At 44.4% G+C, this 17,120-nt stretch overlaps 2 protein-coding genes across 3 annotated transcripts in view; both read left to right on the forward strand.

Moving 5' to 3' along the window:
• Positions 1–11,127, forward strand: part of LOC135797674 (plexin A3-like) — a 26,593-nt gene extending 15,466 nt beyond the window's left edge. Inside the window, exons 4-17 of the mRNA XM_065310154.1 lie at positions 985–1,167; positions 1,993–2,121; positions 3,783–3,883; positions 4,128–4,254; positions 4,323–4,485; positions 4,569–4,777; positions 4,837–5,170; positions 5,236–5,815; positions 5,889–6,174; positions 6,242–7,534; positions 7,592–7,775; positions 7,839–8,549; positions 8,608–8,753; positions 8,843–11,127. Coding sequence (XP_065166226.1) covers positions 985–1,167; positions 1,993–2,121; positions 3,783–3,883; positions 4,128–4,254; positions 4,323–4,485; positions 4,569–4,777; positions 4,837–5,170; positions 5,236–5,815; positions 5,889–6,174; positions 6,242–7,534; positions 7,592–7,775; positions 7,839–8,549; positions 8,608–8,753; positions 8,843–9,016 — 4,620 coding nt within the window. The 3' untranslated portion in view covers positions 9,017–11,127. The remainder of the gene's footprint in view (positions 1–984; positions 1,168–1,992; positions 2,122–3,782; positions 3,884–4,127; positions 4,255–4,322; positions 4,486–4,568; positions 4,778–4,836; positions 5,171–5,235; positions 5,816–5,888; positions 6,175–6,241; positions 7,535–7,591; positions 7,776–7,838; positions 8,550–8,607; positions 8,754–8,842) is intronic.
• A 397-nt stretch (positions 11,128–11,524) lies between these two features.
• Positions 11,525–14,499, forward strand: LOC135797678 (uncharacterized). Of its 2 annotated transcripts, none has more exons than XM_065310158.1 (3): positions 11,525–12,095; positions 12,337–12,878; positions 12,936–14,499. In XM_065310158.1, exons 1-3 carry the CDS (start codon positions 12,035–12,037, stop codon positions 13,044–13,046), a joined length of 714 nt encoding a protein of 237 aa, XP_065166230.1. In that variant the 5' UTR covers positions 11,525–12,034; the 3' UTR covers positions 13,047–14,499. The 2 variants fall into 2 exon arrangements, with proteins under 2 accessions (XP_065166230.1, XP_065166231.1); XM_065310159.1 differs by having other exon boundaries at positions 11,526–12,095; positions 12,337–12,872.
• The last annotated feature ends 2,621 nt before the right edge of the window (positions 14,500–17,120 follow it).

A 17,120-nucleotide genomic window follows, 5' to 3' on the forward strand; every position in this document is an offset into this window, starting at 1 on the left:
TCACTCATTTAAGCGCGATTTTTTGCACTCTTACCTCAAGCTCACCGCATGCGTACACCGCGCCGGCGGAAATTGCCAACTTTCTTAGTCGCACTAAGTCAGTAGGCTACCGTTTCAATGCAAATCGCGATTAATCACACGCCTCGCGCCCGCTTAAAGAATGGAATGCGTCGCACGTGCGCGCGGTTCGCGTCGGGCGTGTGAAAAGTTCGCCGTCATGCATGGCATTGTGATGCTAAAACGGCGCTCATCGCACGTCCCGAAGATTACCCACTTAAGTAAATAGCGCGCTTATGATGCGCGTGTGGTTTTAGTTTCGGCGTGTGTTTAACAAACATTGCGTCGTGTTCGGCTCATCCGCAGGTATATGCCATATGAATGCCGCGCGTTCGTCGGAGCAGTTAACTTTGGTATGTGAGAATGGGAGTTGTTGGCCTGCTGCTGGCTGCTGGGCTGCTGGCCCTGAAAGAAAGCAAACGCGTTCCGCAGCGGACTGGCCGCATGTGTGAGAACCGCCGCGCGCCGGTCGAGGAGGGCTTTTTTTAGCGGTTTCATTCAGCGCCGGGCGCCTTCATTGACTAAAAATTACATCAACTCTCTCTTCATCATCATATCGGCTGTGGTTGGATGTTGATGATGAACTGCGCCGCCACCGCGCGAGCCACAATTTGAATAACAATTTGAATGTGTGAATGAATCGAGTTAAAAGCGGATTAACTATGGCTGCGGTATATGCAAACTAAATAAAAAGCGATGACGCATGAATATTAATGCACATCGTCTCGCGGTGTAAATATAATGCAAGTGTGGCTGTTTAACACGCGTGTTTATTATGAAGACAAATTAGTGATTGTTTTGTATTACAATGTAAACACGACGTCCGCTTTTGGTAGCTTTGGAAGTCAGTCGGGTTGTAGTAGATGTGGATGTGTTCTGGCTTGTTTCCGATTTAATTAATGTGTGTATATGTGGTGCTCTTTACAGAAGTTGAACACCATCGCTGAGGACTTCTGCGGACTGGACGTCAACACGCCGCTGGGCGGTGATATGCCGATGGCGGCGGTGCCCGTGCTGAATTTTCAGTCGCGGCTCACCGCCGTCGCCGCCACCTCCACCGGCGACTTTACCGTTGTTTTTATCGGAACCGCTAAGGGACACTTGAAAAAGGTACGGCTTCGATTTCTTTAATTTATTACGGTTTATCGGCTACAATGAGAAAGCTTTTTTTTATATAAAAGTGTGCGAAAAAATTCGACGGGAAATACGGAAATTAAATTATTTTACAAAAGTCGTGATTTTTTTTCTTGGTTGGAGTTTTGCAAACCGTTTTACGTTTAATGTCGGTTTTTGAATAAACCCCACTCGTGGCGTTTTTCCAATCTTGCCGCCTCGCCGTCGCTCCCGAGTGTTGGTTTAACACTCCTGAGTAGGTGGATAAAACCGTCACAAAGGTGCGGCGAAGACCGGCAGGATTCGAATATATCTCGAAAGGTCGAACCTAATTTATCCTTCGGGACGCTCTGCGCGCCGGGAGGTCGAACATCCCGACATCGTTACAGATGTAACGACGGCAGCGTGTTTTTGCACTTTTCACGCCTTCTTATTCGGCGGCGACCTGCCGTCGTCGACGTCGACTTCCTGGCGACCCGAAAAAGCGCGCGCGCGCGTCTATAAATTTCATTTTTATTTTATGCAAATGTATAAAAAATGGGAGTAAGCACTCTCTCCGCCGCTACCGTGAAAAAACGTACGCGACTGCCGAAATAAAAGCACGAAAAGAAAGCAATTTAAATTTGGATTTAAAGAGCAGTGAATAGCTCTCCTCTCCAGCTCCTCGTTGGGGGGGTAGCGGATGAGGCGTATAAAACCACCGCTACGGAGGCGGAAGCGCCGAAAAAAAACCGATAAGATAACTCCCGACTTGACTGACTTTGTGGGCTATATACAACCGTGATGCATAATGCCGAATGTTTGGTTTCTTTCTTCCCGCAGGTGGTAGTCGAATCGATTGAGAATGGGATAGAGTACGGGGACCTCATCATCGAGGAGGGTTCGCCCGTAAATCAAGATCTGCATTTCGATTCGCAAATGATGCATCTTTATGTGATGACCGAGAAGATGGTAAGTGCCTTTACGCGCTCGCCTCTCTACTTTAGGCGCGCTCTCGAAAAACTCTCGCCGGAAAAATATTCTCCGTAGCGCGCCGCGATTCCCGTTTCCGTCCATTTCCGTTTGTTTGCGACCTGGAAAATATCATTCCATCATTCGAATGTGTAATGGTCCTTGGAGCGCACGCGGGCGCGCCATTCGCCCATTCGCTTTCGGCCACTTTTCTTCGGTTTCTATTCCACGTTCCGTCGGCTGTTTTATAAGAAAATTAATCATCCAACGAGCGCGCCGTTGAGTAAAAGCGCCCGGCCATAATCCGACAGCCCTAAGGAGTCGGAGCAACACTGTTGCTCCACGCCTATTCGGAAAAGTCATCATTTTTATCGATGGGTAGCCACGATGGTGGTTGCTGGTTTTTTGCACTTTGGCAGGCGATGTGGAGGTGTCGGAGGCGCGCCTGCGGTGTGGGTAATTTCTATTTAAAAAAATACCTCACGTACATACATATTTGATAAGTTGGTGGTGAGCCGGCCAACGCGAGCGGCGCGCACGGGAATAGGGAACGGGAATGATCAATGAAAAGTGTATGTACTCCCAATAACGGAACGCAGGCGCTCTAGGTGTGTACGTGTGCCGGAACGAGCCCCGAACACCATTGATAGGTAGCGGCAGGCGGTGGCGGCGGCGGCAGCGGTGGTGGCCTGCGAGGTAGCAGCAGCCGCCCCCGCTGCGCGCCGCGCCTTGCCGTTTCGAGTACCGGCGCGCACATGCCTGCAAGCGGAATGGCAGGAACAGGAACGACCGGCCCGGCAGGCAGGCAGCACAGGCATAGCAAGCAAGGGCGGGCAGTAAAAGCAGGAAAAGTACGCGAGACATGAGAAGCTCGAACCGCGCTCGACGTGCGGCTCTCGTCGCCCCCAACCTGCCAGCCGGCGCACCACTCGTAGTCGTACAACTTGTATCCACTTCACGAATCGGACCCACATATCATGTTCGCCGTTCACTCGACTTTATTTACATTTACATCGGGGCCCGGGAAACGAAATACCAGCGCGCATCCCAATCCCGATCCAATCCAATTCGCGTTATTCGAAAATCGCTCGCCGATTAGTCATCTTTATTACATTACTCTGCTAAAGTGCTCACTTTGCAAGAAAAAAATGAAATCATGCGCGTGAATTTTTTTCTAGCATTTACATTTATTTTGAATAATGATTATGTTACATTCATGTGTAGATCAACAATTCGTTTGAACGCGAAACGTGAAGGTCACACTCGGTATGAGTATGCGGCGCATTTTTCTCACTCGTTAGTCATCGCTTTCCTACAATAACATTTGACTTGCTTCATCCATTACTCAACATCACCGCTATTGATTTAAACAAAGCGGCTATCGCAAAAGCGCGCTGCCATGTGTGTGTATGCGACACTGCCAGATAGCGCACAATCTCTTTGTTTGTGCGCATTTATTCAGTTCGATCGAAATCAAAGTTCAACGCAATTTTTGCCGGTTTTCCTGATGCCGATTAGTCCGGCGTCACGTAGTCACTTAATTACCGCTTATTTTAGTGTGGCATTGTTTGGCCATTTCCCCATTGTTCGTCACTGAGGTGTACGAACATCTTGGCAATGTGAAATTAACATCCACCCGTCTTTCTTCGTTCGCTCTCTAGGTATCAAAGGTCAAAGTACAGGAATGCAGCGTGTACAAATCGTGCCTGGACTGCCTGAACGTCAAGGACCCGTACTGTGGCTGGTGCTCCCTGGAAAACAAGTAAGCATTTTGTCCACACGCGCACACCTACAACTAACCCACCAAAAGAGATGGTGATGGTGGTAGTAGTGTTGTGTGGCGTTTGTGAATTGTAATTTCGACCACTTAGCGCTGACATTAGTCGTCGAGCACTAATGTGCGCTCGCTCGAAACATTCCGGCGCGTAAAATTTCAGCCAAACGGCGACAGTTTGCGCCCTCCTTAATTACATTAATTGCTAGACATTTGCGTGTACCACCCACAGGTGTAGCCTGCGTTCGGACTGCATGGACGCCGCCAAGGATCCGCTCTACTGGATCAGCAAGGGCGGGCGCTGTACGAGCATCACCACGGTAACTCCGAATCAACTGCAGCGCACCACTGCACGCACTGTAAGCGGATTTATTTATTCTTAGACTTTTGAGTCAAACGGAAAATGTGTGTGGTTCTTTTTCGATAGCTGGATCTGCAAATCGACAACCTGCCCACGTTACCTGGGCAATTTCAATGCGCGTTCACAGCGTTGGACAAAGTCCTGCTGACGAATGCGACGAAGAAGAATTACGGCGTGAACTGCACGACCCCGCGGACTGATTCGCTGCCGTCGATCCCACCAGGACAACGTAAGATATTCCACCCTATTCATTGATTTTCCTTCCTTGCTCGGCTCACGTTTGTGATTTGGTGCTGCATACTGGCGTTTCAGATCACTTTACTGCGAAGCTCTCGGTGCGCATGCATTCGGGGACGGATTTCGTCGCGACGAACTTCACCTTCTTTGACTGCAACACGTACAGCTCATGCACGCAATGCGTCTCCTCGTCTTTCCCCTGCGATTGGTGCGTGGACGGACACCGGTGCACACATGACACTGCCGAGAATTGCCGGAATGATATTCTTGTAACTGGAGTTAATGTAAGTTGCGCGGACTTTTGCGATAGGGGTACTTTGACGATAATGTGGAATGCTTGCAGCGCGTGGGACCAAGTTATCGATCAGGACCGGCCTTCTGTCCGACGATCAATGCCACCGTGGGCAATTCGCCGGAAATTTTGGTCGCGTCCGGAATTAAGAAGGCCATCCGGGTGAAGGTGCATATCATTGGGCAGTTTATTGTACAAACACGCTTTGTCTGCCAGTTTAACATCGAGGGACGTGTCACTAGTGTGAATGCGCATCTTTTGGGTGACACGATCTACTGCGATCAAATGGAGTTTTCCTACACGTCGCGGGCGCCTAATATTACCGCGACGTTTGCTGTGATTTGGGGCGGTTCGAAACCATTGGATAATCCTGATAATATTCACAGTAAGTTTTTTTGTTTTCTTTGTTTGTGTTTGTCTAGGTAGGATGTTAAAAATGTTTGATTTTAGTTGTGATTTATCGTTGCCGAGACATGGCGGATAACTGCGGTATGTGTTTGGCGCTCTCGGAAAAGTATGAATGCGGATGGTGCCAGAGTTCGGATCGGTGCGAAGTGAAAGACCAATGTGAGCGCGGTTCGGCTGTCTGGCTGAACCGGCAACAGACGTGCCCCAATCCGGAGATTCTCTCGTTCACGCCCGATTTGGGCCCGTGGGAAGGCGATACAAATATCACCATCGACGGCATCAATCTCGGCAAGCAATTTCAGGATATTTACACGGGCGTCTCGATCGCTGGCATTAACTGCCAGCCGTACGAGCAGCTCTACGTGAAGACCAAACGCATCGTGTGTAAGGTGGACGGGCCCGGTACCAACCAGCCGCGCCAAGGGCCCGTCGTCGTGCGCGTCGAGGACTATCGCGGCGAGTCCAAGACACACTACCGCTTTGTCGATCCGGCAATCAAGGGCATTTCGCCAAAGTACGGCCCGAAAAGCGGCGGCACCATGCTGAAAATCACAGGCATGTATATGAATGCTGGTAGCAATATTCAGGCGTATATCAATGATCTTCCATGTAGAATAGTTTCGTAAGTAGTCCGATCGACAAGGGTTTCACCGCACCATATGCGACACGATATATCTGACGTGTGTGTTTTTTAGCACGGACCAAAATCAGGCGCTCTGCATCACGAGCGCCAGCGATAAGCCGAGCGTCGGCAAGCTGCGCATGAAGTTCGACAAGGGCGATCGCTTCTGCGAGGACGAGTTGTTTCAGTACGTTGAGGACCCGATCATCGATTCGGTCGAATCGGGGGTTGCCAGTCAGGTAAAACAGCCGAAGGGTATTCCGGCGGGTGGGATTAACATCTCGGTGACTGGTAAAAACCTGGCCTACATTCAGAATCCGCAAATGTATGTCTACTATGAGGAGAAAATGTTTGTTAGTGTAAGTATACACAACTTTTTTTTTTGGTTGTATTTTGTGAAATTTTAATCCTATTTGTATTCAACAGCGGTGCACAATTATAAGCAATACAAGCATGACTTGCGAGAGTCCTGTGATTGAGATTGAAGGACTGACGACATTGGATGCTGACTCACCGCTTGCGTTAGAGTACGGCTTCCGAATGGACAACGTCTCTGGAGTGCAGAATCTAACGCTGAATCGGGAGTTCAATCCGTTCCTGCTCTATCCCAACCCTGTGTTCGAACCCTTCGATAAGGAAGTCAAATACTACAAGTCTGATTATCTCAACATCAACGGCCTGAATATCGATAGGGCGTGCCAAGAGTCTGATGTAGAGGTTCGTATCGGCAATAATTTCTGCAATGTCACCTCGCTCTCCCGACAACAGTTGACTTGCCGTCCGCCGGAAACTCAACCGCCCGGTCACGGCGAGAACGGAGAAGTAAATGGCGAAGTCCTCCCCGAGGTGGTTGTCATTGTTGGCGGATCGTTGAAGTTCAATATTGGGAGTTTGTCCTATTCATCACCGCAAGGCATCAACGCTTCGTTTTCGAAACCAGTCGTCTACTTTGTTTGTGTGGTAGCCGTGGTGATTGTCATTGTCTTTGTGGTCTTCCTCATTGCGTACAGACGCAAATCGACTGAAAACAATCGCGTGCTCAAGAACATGCAGGAACAGATGGATATTCTCGAACTGCGTGTGGCGGCCGAGTGTAAGGAGGCGTTCGCTGAGTTACAAACTGAGATGACGGATCTGACTGGCGATCTCACCTCGGGTGGTATACCGTTCTTGGACTATCGCACTTATGCAATGAAAATACTCTTCCCGAACGTGGACGATCACGCTGTACTACAATGGGATCGGCCGGAATTACTCCGCAAAGATAAAGGCCTGCGTCTGTTCGGTCAGCTTATCATGAACAAGACGTTCTTGCTGTTGTTTATCCGCACACTGGAGAGTAATCGCTACTTCTCGATGCGCGATCGCGTCAACGTCGCCAGTCTGATTATGGTCACACTGCAGAGCAAAATGGAGTACTGCACGGATATTTTGAAGACTCTGCTTGCGGATTTGATTGAGAAGTGTATGGAGGGTAAGAGTCATCCGAAGCTGTTGCTGCGGCGGACTGAGAGTGTTGCCGAAAAGATGCTCAGCGCATGGTTCACATTCCTGCTGTACAAGTTTCTGCGCGAGTGCGCGGGCGAGCCACTGTTTATGCTCTTCAGAGCTATGAAGCAGCAGGTCGATAAGGGCCCAGTGGACTCGATCACCTCCGAGGCGAGGTATTCTCTCAGCGAGGAGAAGTTGATAAGACAATCCATAGATTTTAAACCAATGGTAAGCATATACCATAAAATTTGTTAATAAATTAGTTACTTATTTGTTTATTTGCAGACAATTTACGTTTCTATATCTCAACAAACCAATTTCGTTGGTGGATTGGATCACAACACCGAAAATGTTCCTGTAAAAGTATTAGATTGTGATACGATTAGCCAAGTAAAAGAAAAATCCTTAGATAGTATCTACAGGGCGACCCCTAGTTCGCAACGACCACGCAAGGAAGACCTAGATTTGGGTGAGTAACAAATAATTATATTCATAGCGGTGTTAAAATATGAAAAATTTTGTTTCTTTAAAGAATGGAGAACGGGTACGTCCGGCAGACTAATTTTATACGACGAAGACACAACGACAAAGACCGAAGGTAACTGGAAGCGACGCAATACTCTGCAACACTACCGCGTGCAGGACGGCGCCGGTTTGAATCTGGTGTCGAAGCAGAGCTCAATTTACAATCTGAGCATCTTTTCCGAGAAGAACGACAAGTCGCACAAGTACGAGACGCTCAATCTGAGCAAATTCAGCTCGGCAAGCCCACCAATGAGCCGCGCTACCAGTCCGCTCAACACCGACCATGACCAGGATGTGCGTTGCTGGCATCTTGTGAAGCACCACGATGCCGACGCGCAGCGTGAGGGCGAGCGTGGCAATAAAATGGTGTCGGAGATTTACCTCACGCGTCTGCTGGCCACCAAAGGTACGATGCAGAAGTTCGTCGACGACTTGTTCGAGACGATATTCAGCACGGCGCATCGCGGTTCAGCGTTACCACTCGCCATCAAGTACATGTTCGACTTCCTGGACGACCAGGCCATTCAACATGGCATCTCCGATCCGGAGGTCGTGCACACGTGGAAGAGCAATTCGCTGCCACTGCGTTTCTGGGTGAATCTGATCAAGAATCCCAACTTTGTCTTCGACATTCACAAGTCGAACATTGTCGACTCGTGTCTGAGCGTTGTCGCGCAGACGTTTATGGATTCGTGTTCCACGTCCGATCATCGATTGGGTAAATTTATTTTATTTTAGCATTTTGAGCGGGTTTTTAATTTGAATTTACATTTCAGGCAAAGATTCCCCTAGTTCTAAGTTATTGTACGCTAAAGACATTCCGCAATACAAGGAATGGGTGGAGAGATACTATTCTGACATTAAATTAATGCCGGCCATCTCGGATCAGGACATGAACGCCATGCTTGCCGAGGAGTCGCGGGTAAGTCATCATTGCTCCAATTTTTCAATCATCATCTATTTGCTTGTTGTGCGCTAATTGTAAATCGCTTGTTTCTTTCCTCGGCGCAGCTTCACACCACCGAGTTCAATACGAACTGCGCTTTGCATGAGCTGTACAATTACGCAGTCAAGTACAACGAACAGCTGACGGTGACGCTGGAGGAGGACGAGTTCTCGCAGAAGCAGCGGCTGGCGATCAAGCTCGAGCAGGTGCAGCACTTCATGGGTGAGACGCAGCCGTGATATTGGCCCGACCTGACGCGGCCCTCGGCACCGCCCTTCTCGCCGATGCAGCCGTCGGCACCGCAGGAGCTGGCCTGCTGAGCGGCGTGGCCGCAGTCAGAGTACGAGCGCGAGGTGTTAGCTAGACCACATAAGCCCCATACATATCTCCCCCTCACACCCAGCAGCCCCCGCCCCCCAAAATGCGAACTTTGAGAACAACTGTGTGTGTTCTGTATGTATGTTGTTGGATTGCCGTTTTAGTCGTTCGGTGTCTGGAGCGGTGCGCACTCAGTGACTTCAAGTGCCTCTGGTAGGAATGAGTGAACCGTGCTGTCTCTCCCTTCGTTCTCTCTCTCTCTCTATCTATCTATCTCTATCTCTCTCTCTCTAACACACCAAAAAACACACCCTTCTACCCCAAATCCAAAGTAGTATCGGAAGTTGCGGAAGCTGTAGGACGTAAGAAATTCGTGTACGATATTTTTATGATCCCCCGCCACCAACCAACCAACCAATCTGCTGAGAGAAGAGACTGCGCTTGCTGTCTTCGCGCCTGTCCTATAAGAATTCCTGAGCGTTTAGCCCGTACGTAAATGTAAGTAAGCAACAAAGTAATAACAGTACATGCACATACATCGTCAATTAACGCTTTGGCATCAACTCGAGACATCTCGGCTTCAAACCATCATCTAGTTGGAACTCGGACGGAAAGGTGTATGCGCATGCGAGTAATTTGCCTCCCCCACAACGTATCATCACTATCATCGTAAGAAACAAAACACAAACAAACAAACAAACCTAAGTCTAATTAATCTTAAAACAAGAGAATGCTTTTTTAAAATGATTGTATAATGAATCTATCTTATATTTATCTCCTTGTACAGGTATAATATTTTTATAATTTGTTTATCGCAATCATGAATCATGATATGATTGTCTTCCGGCGCTTCGGCGCGCGCGAAGGAAGCCAGCAGGGTGTATGGTAGCGCGTTTATTTGCGACGTTTCAATCATCGGTGTGTTCGAAATTTGTATCGCCAACCATTTATGTTTCGTGTGCCGTGGTCTGTGTACGTGTCGAAGGCTGTGCATTTCTGTTTATTGTCCAGCCACAGCCAAAGAATCACTCTTCCTCTTCTTCTTCATTCACAAGTCTGTCGCTCTTCTAAATCTCCGTATCATCTCTTGCTCTCTGCCTTCTCTGCCTCTCTTCGACCACACCTGAAAAGCACAACCCTCTCGAAGTTCTTGCTTCGGGCGAGTATCAACCAGAACGCAACGTTTTGAGGCTGTAATTTTATAATTTTAGATGTTTTACTACTCGCTGAACAAAAATGAGAAACAAACGAACCAAACTCGAGGATTCTGTACATAATACAACATGATAGGCGTGATGATATGATATGATGATGATGATGATTTATACGTTTTTATATTATATAATATGATTGTCGTTTTATCAGTTGAATGTGCGTAAAGAAAGCAAAAAAAAAAAAGCATTATGTAATCGAATACGAATTGTAACCGTCCTTGCCGATGATGACGATTAATTGTCACTGTCAATGTCTGTCTTGGTCTGCATTTCGTTGCTAGAGTTCCTCCCCTCGATAAGAGGAGAATCCTCGACTTTGTAATAATTTTCATTTTGTAAAACCGCGCGAGCGCGCGCCTGTAACGCCAGTGTGATTCATAGCTTTTTTTACCGAAGAGTACGCAATTCGAGTGTGTGTATGTGATGAGTGTGTTTGTTTCGAGCGCAACATTCGCACGCGCAGTCAGTCACAAAGCAAAGTAACAAGAATTGAAGAAACGAAGAAAACAAATTGTAATCATTAAGTGTAATATGTATCAGCAGACTTTATATATTGTTTGTTATGTACTTTTTAACTGTATATGTATGTATGTATTCGTCGACAAATCATCGAATGAATTTATATTATTATTTTGCACTGGCTACACAGTCACATAATTTGTAAATATTAGGTGTGCATGCACAGTGTATCCATAGTGTACTGTGTGTATACTCGATTGCATTTCGCAATAATATGAATGGTAATAATGTAAAACTCTATGTTATTATAAAAGACTGAATGGAGTTATTTCAAATACTAAATAGAAAAATCTATAAAACTGCGCTTTATTTCATTTTCATTCGGTGAGTCATCATTCAACGATGTTTAGCCGCAGTTAAATACACATAGTTTTGCGCGATTTTAAAAGTTGAAGTTGCGTTTGTTCGTTTGGTTGCCTATAACAAAAGACTACAAGCAAATTTCAAGGATTTTATCTATCACATTCTCTTTTTGCCTTATCTACACAACATCCGATAGCATCCAAAAAAATAAACAAACAAAATCAATTCAATTTTAAATCAACATGCAAAACGTAAAACTGACTGTGAATTAAATAAATGTGCGGATAATTTCTTATAAATTATTTTCTTTGTGGAAATATATTTAGGTATATGATCCATTTCCCCACTACTAAGATATCTAGCGCACAGGATAATAATTTTCATTCGCACATAGTCATTCACCTACTGCAATCATTCTTGTGCGGATGGCGTATCGCGATCGCCCTGTGAAAATCTCCCATTCTAATTCTCTACATCGCTGCACATCGCGCACACACCACACACGTAAACATGACAATGAGTAACAGCAGGTAATTGTTGTTGATCGGCCGTCGCTTGCTAGTGTAGTCAGCCACTGCGCGCAATATAAACGATAAATTCGATTACGGTAGGACGAGGGCAGTGCTAATTCCATTCGTTTCCCAAGTAACCGTGCACGGTTGTAATCATTTTAATATCAGCTCAGTGCGTCGTCTTTTGTTCGGCTTGCAGTACGCGCGCGAACATCGTCTGCACAAAAGCGTCTTGCATTACTATGGATTGCCAAACATAGGTGAAGGTGAAGTACTCGTTTGCATCACACGGTCAGTAAATGGTAAATAAATTAAGTGCCAACGTCGCGGGGTGATCGCGCGACTTTCCAACGCATTTTCAGTGAAAAGCGCTCGTTATTTACATGGCGTCATGATACTGTTTTGGTACACACATTGGTTCTGGATAACAATCTTCATTGTTTACACCTCAGGTGAGCCTCTCGAGTTTCAACAATGTCGCAATTTTCTTCATGAGCGAGCGTTTCAATGTCTAAGCACACGCCTTGTAATTAGGCTAGATTTGTGCATTTTTCATGTTTTTGTTGCTCACTAAATAATTATGTGAGTTTTTGTTTCGATTGTTCATTTCGATTGTTATTAATACAAACAAAGATTTGTCATCATCAACCTTAACAATGGTTTAATTTTTACATGCTTTGCATGTTTAAACAGATGTGCAAACTTTGGAGAGTGATGTTGAATCATCAACGCAACATTCCACAAGCAATGCCACAATCATTGTGGTGCAAAATGTATCCAACTCGACGAAAAGCCCTCCGCCGGCGGCGATTGTTGAGCCTGCAACTCTGCCACCCTCGAATGCAAACATCACCAACGCGAGCGTCATGTTGCTTCCCGCAGGCGAGAACGCGACGAATGCGACATCGTCTGTGATAGAGACACTCGTAACCAGCGCGAGTAGCACGTTTAATGCTACCGAGGAGGAGACGTTGTCCACGTTGGAGACGGCGTACAAAGAGGCTGACAACGAATCCATGACAGCATTTGATCGTTCAGCTCCTGCTGCTGATAGCGGCCGATTATCCGCCGCTGGTATCACCGGTATCACTTTGGGTTGTGTGATGCTAGTCGCGCTTGTCTGCGGTGCCAGCTACGTTTGGTACCGGAATCGCGGTTTCAATCGGCCGCAAGTACTCACCGACCGCAGCAGTAATCTCGACTCCAGCGGTTACATCGACGACACATCAGTGAGGGTATAATCGCCTTTGGACACCGAATAAAAGCATGACTAATCTTTCCTATCTTTTCAGGACAACTCCGAGGAGATGTACAGTCTTGACAACGATTCATTCCTCAACAGTCTGGAGGCCATGACTATTCAGAATTATTGGACGGACACCGTCAAACACACCAAGCTTTAATTGCCAGTTTTTAATTAATTAACTGGCCGGGTAACGGAATATTTATTTATTTATGCGTCGCGCTTTATTATTTGTTGTTTTGTTTGAAAGTTTTCATATTAATCGTCTAAAATGTACACAAACCGATCATATCCTATTTATTTCTATGTATGAATCATATGAATCAGTGATCATAATCATTTTTAAGTATGTAGGGCAACTTAAAACGGTAAAAGCGATAGCGCGAGGTGTCATCATAAATACATACTACTTATATTCATGACTAATGCGAAATGCGTTAAACGTTAAAAATTGAAAGTCAAGGCGCAAGCAATAAATGCGCATTCATTTGCATGCTATACATTTTATACAATTCCGACTTGTGGGCAAAAAATTAATATTCGGTGAAACTTAATGATTTCCCTTCAATTAAATAAGTATTCTTAGCAACTGTGATGCATATCGTTACATATATTTTACGTACTCGTGAATGTCTATATTTTTAATGCGGGCGACTTTGCACACGTTATATTCTTGGCACGCCACGAACAAAACAACAACCATAAACGAGCATAACAAGCAATCAACACTGGAAGTCAAGTGCGAATAACGAGCATAATTATTTTCTATTCACTGTTTGACGGTTTTTCGTTTTTAATTGCGTTATGCAAACGTATCCGTATTCCAGTACAGTACTTTGAACAAAGCATTTTTTTGTTATTATTTTGTTTACATATTTTATTTTTTAATTGTACAGTGATTCTATTAGGTAATTGTATCTATGCAAAAGTACAAAAGTAAATTGTACATACGTATGCGTAAATGAATCAAAGCCACACATCACTTATTAACGTATTGAGATTTGCAAACGGCACGATGATTAATATACTCGGTACCTTTGTTTAAGTTTTGGCAATTGTAAGGTTGTTTTATTATAATGTCTAATTTCTAAGGTATTTGCGTCCCAGTTATTACTACATTAGTTATAAATGCACCAAACTAGACTTGATTACTACTTAATTTAGCGCTTGGTTAGTTTAGTTTAATTCGAACGGTCGATTGGCTTTTGCCTTCTGTCCATTAGTCAGGAAACTATCCGTACTTTTAACGATATTATTTTTCTATTCACAATTGTAAGATAATTCCATTTTGAAGACGATGAAGTTGCGTATAACGAAGTTGTGTATTGTTTTAATGACTGAATGTGTTCGCTGAAGAGTTGTGATGACTTGAAGAGATTTTTGTAATTACTTGTATATTAAAGTTAAAAACGTATTAGTGCAATAATAGGTAAATGTAGCAAAATATTCACGATATCAGTAATAATGTGCGGACACATATTACAATAGTGGCCGGAAAGTATTTGTAACTATTAATAATGTACTTTAATTGATGAATGTGTATTATGAACGTACTTTGTAAATACTTTTCAAATATTTTCCTTTATGTTAAAATACAATAGTTTTATAATGAATGTAGGTGTTTTGTTTTGAATCGCACAGCATTGACCTCTGATATCGCTGCGGTCAATACCTCGCGCCATCGGTTTAGAGTGCACATGCATAGATAACGCAGGTATACGTTGTTGTGTTTAGTCGAGCTGGTTCTTCTCGTCGGGTCGGTCGCGAAAATATAATTCGATAATTTGCATTGCATTTAATTGGAATGCAACGTAATTTGTGCTTATTGTGTTTCGCTCTGGGGCGTTTGTAAAACGTTTATTAAGTGTCACTTGTTAGTGATGTGCCGTCGGCGATACGTTAACTTCCGCAGCTGCCTGTGTGAGACCGCGTGGCTCATCACCTTCTTTTGGTTTTCATCCGATAAATTGGATTATATTATAATGGAATAAGTACGTATGAAGTTTTTATGGATTTTGACGACCCATATTTTGTTTCCGTCTATTTTTAAAGAAGGTAAGATTTCAAGTGTTAATCACTCGTATTTAGAGCACCGTATACACCGTTTTTCATCTCGTCGATTTTCAATCTAAGTAGCTTATTTTATAGAGAATTTTCCGTGGACTAAGAATCTGCGATTCGTTCATTTTAATCTTTACTCCGTCTTGTTCTATCGAATTAAATATCACAAAAATAATTTGTGTAAAATGGGGCAGTCTTTCAATATAAGAAATCTGAATTACATAATTCGGATTTTAAATTTTTATTAATTTTTTTAATCCAAATTCCGGGACTACTATTTGCATTATTTATAGATGGCACTAGCACAGGGGCGTAGCTACCGCCGTATTTGCCGTATCAATTATACGGGGCCCCCAGCCACTGGGGCCCCCAAAGTGTGTAAGCAAAAACTTTTACCTCCATATAAGGGCCTCCAAAAAATTTTTATACGGGGCCCCGACAAGGCACGCTACGCCGCTGCACTAGCATTAACAAAAATTGTAAAATAGACATGTATTGTTTATTTCTGTAGCTATCAGCAAGCGCGAGCATTCGACACGAGAATTGTATTTGTTTTGAACACAACTTACACTTTCTTATCGCATTCGTCGCGTGGAATGCAACGCATGAGATCCCCTCACGCCGAATGTTGGCGCATTTTAGTTTAGTTTTGATCGCTGGTAACGCGCCAAAGCGATTCCCGCACAAGGTCACGTGCCATCGACGCACTGGCTATGCGCATCTCTTGTTTTCTTATCATAAACTGTCACGTCGTTGCTTGCACAGTTTGCAGCCAGTTTCGTGCCGGTATCTGGTTGATCCAATATTTTACGCGACTCGTATTCTTTGTCCGGCCATCTACTTTCCAAATTCGCAGTATATTCGATCATCAATCGACTATTTAATTTCGTCTATAGTAATGCTATTTACTGTTTGCGCGTTTATTGTCCATAAATGCCGGTTATACATTTATATACGCCTTCATGTTGATTTGATATTCATCATTAGGATGACCCATCGTGCTGATGTAAATAATTTTAACAAAACAGCATAGATTGTTTGTTTTTCTCCACTGTGTGATTATAATATTACTAAGTCATATGAAATATTTTTGTTTTAACTTATGTTTTCTTTTTTTTATTTACAGTATTTGCCGTGCCTTGGAGTCCATGAGTTGGGCATTGGTAAGTTTATAATTAAATTATATTTTTCATATTAATTTCTGCGTCCTCCATCAAATTGTATTTTCGTTGTTTTGATTTATCGCGTTCCAGTGCGTGTTGCAAATAGATGAGATAGTCGCGCACTCGGCTGATACATCTCAAAATTAACTGTTTCGCTCGCTAAAGCGCAAGAGTTGAACTTGAAGATGCAATACAGCGGAATTTCGCCTTAACCATCCCTATCCCATTTTTGTCTCGTTTTTTTAAGTCGAATTATTACGGATTGAAGATTCTAATCTTTGGAAAATTTTCTATAAGATAAGGTATTCAAATTGGGAAAATAAGAGAGGTCGAGAATAATTCTTAAATAAGAATTTGCTATGGACAATTCTTGTTTCATCTCACTGAGAGGTTCTTCATTTTCATTTTAGGAGAATTTTGAAAATTGGTTTCTTTTTATTTACAGTATAATTCATTGATAGGACTAGCATCAACCAAACATTGCTCAAATTTATCAAACGTTTGTGTATAACAACAATTTTGTGTCGCGTTGCCATCTGCTCATATTGCATACAGTATATTTCAGTTTAGTTTTGATCGCATATACCTCACGGAATAAAATTATTTTCAATTTTACCTGATAGAGAATTTTTCAATCTTTCATATTCTTTGATCCGTTGGTCGCTTGCGATTTTAGTTTAAAAGAGGGCAGCGGTAGAAGCGACTTATATTTAGGGCACCGTACGAGGGTAGCGGTTGAAGTGACTCGTGTTCAGGACACCCTACAAAGGTAGCGGTACAAGTGACTCGTGTTCAGGGTATCGTACGAGGGTAGCGGTAGAAGTGACTCGTGTTCAGGGCATCGTACGAGGGTAGCGGTAAAAGTGACTCGGTTCAGGGCATCGTACGAGAGCAGCGGTAGAAGTGACTCGTGTTCAGGGCACCGTATAAGGGTCGCGGTAGAAGTGACTCGGTTGAGAGCATCGTACGAGGGTAGTGGTTGAAGTAACTCATGTTCAGGGCACCGTATA

The sequence above is a fragment of the Atheta coriaria genome, unplaced genomic scaffold (genome assembly GCF_025399875.1).
Source record: "Atheta coriaria isolate IRGN ID8LTWV9N9 unplaced genomic scaffold, Caltech_Dcor_3.1 hic_scaffold_8_pilon, whole genome shotgun sequence".
Classification (NCBI taxonomy): domain Eukaryota; kingdom Metazoa; phylum Arthropoda; class Insecta; order Coleoptera; family Staphylinidae; genus Dalotia; species Dalotia coriaria.

What these genes read in the sequence shown, in the direction of transcription:
- LOC135797678 (XM_065310158.1), top strand. Translation starts at nt 12,035, where the DNA reads ATGATACTGTTTTGGTACACACATTGGTTCTGGATAACAATCTTCATT. An exon ending in CTTCATTGTTTACACCTCAG is followed by an intron (nt 12,096 to 12,336) that starts GTGAGCCTCTCG and finishes ATGTTTAAACAG; the next exon opens with ATGTGCAAACTTTGGAGAGT. An exon ending in TCGACGACACATCAGTGAGG is followed by an intron (nt 12,879 to 12,935) that starts GTATAATCGCCT and finishes CTATCTTTTCAG; the next exon opens with GACAACTCCGAGGAGATGTA.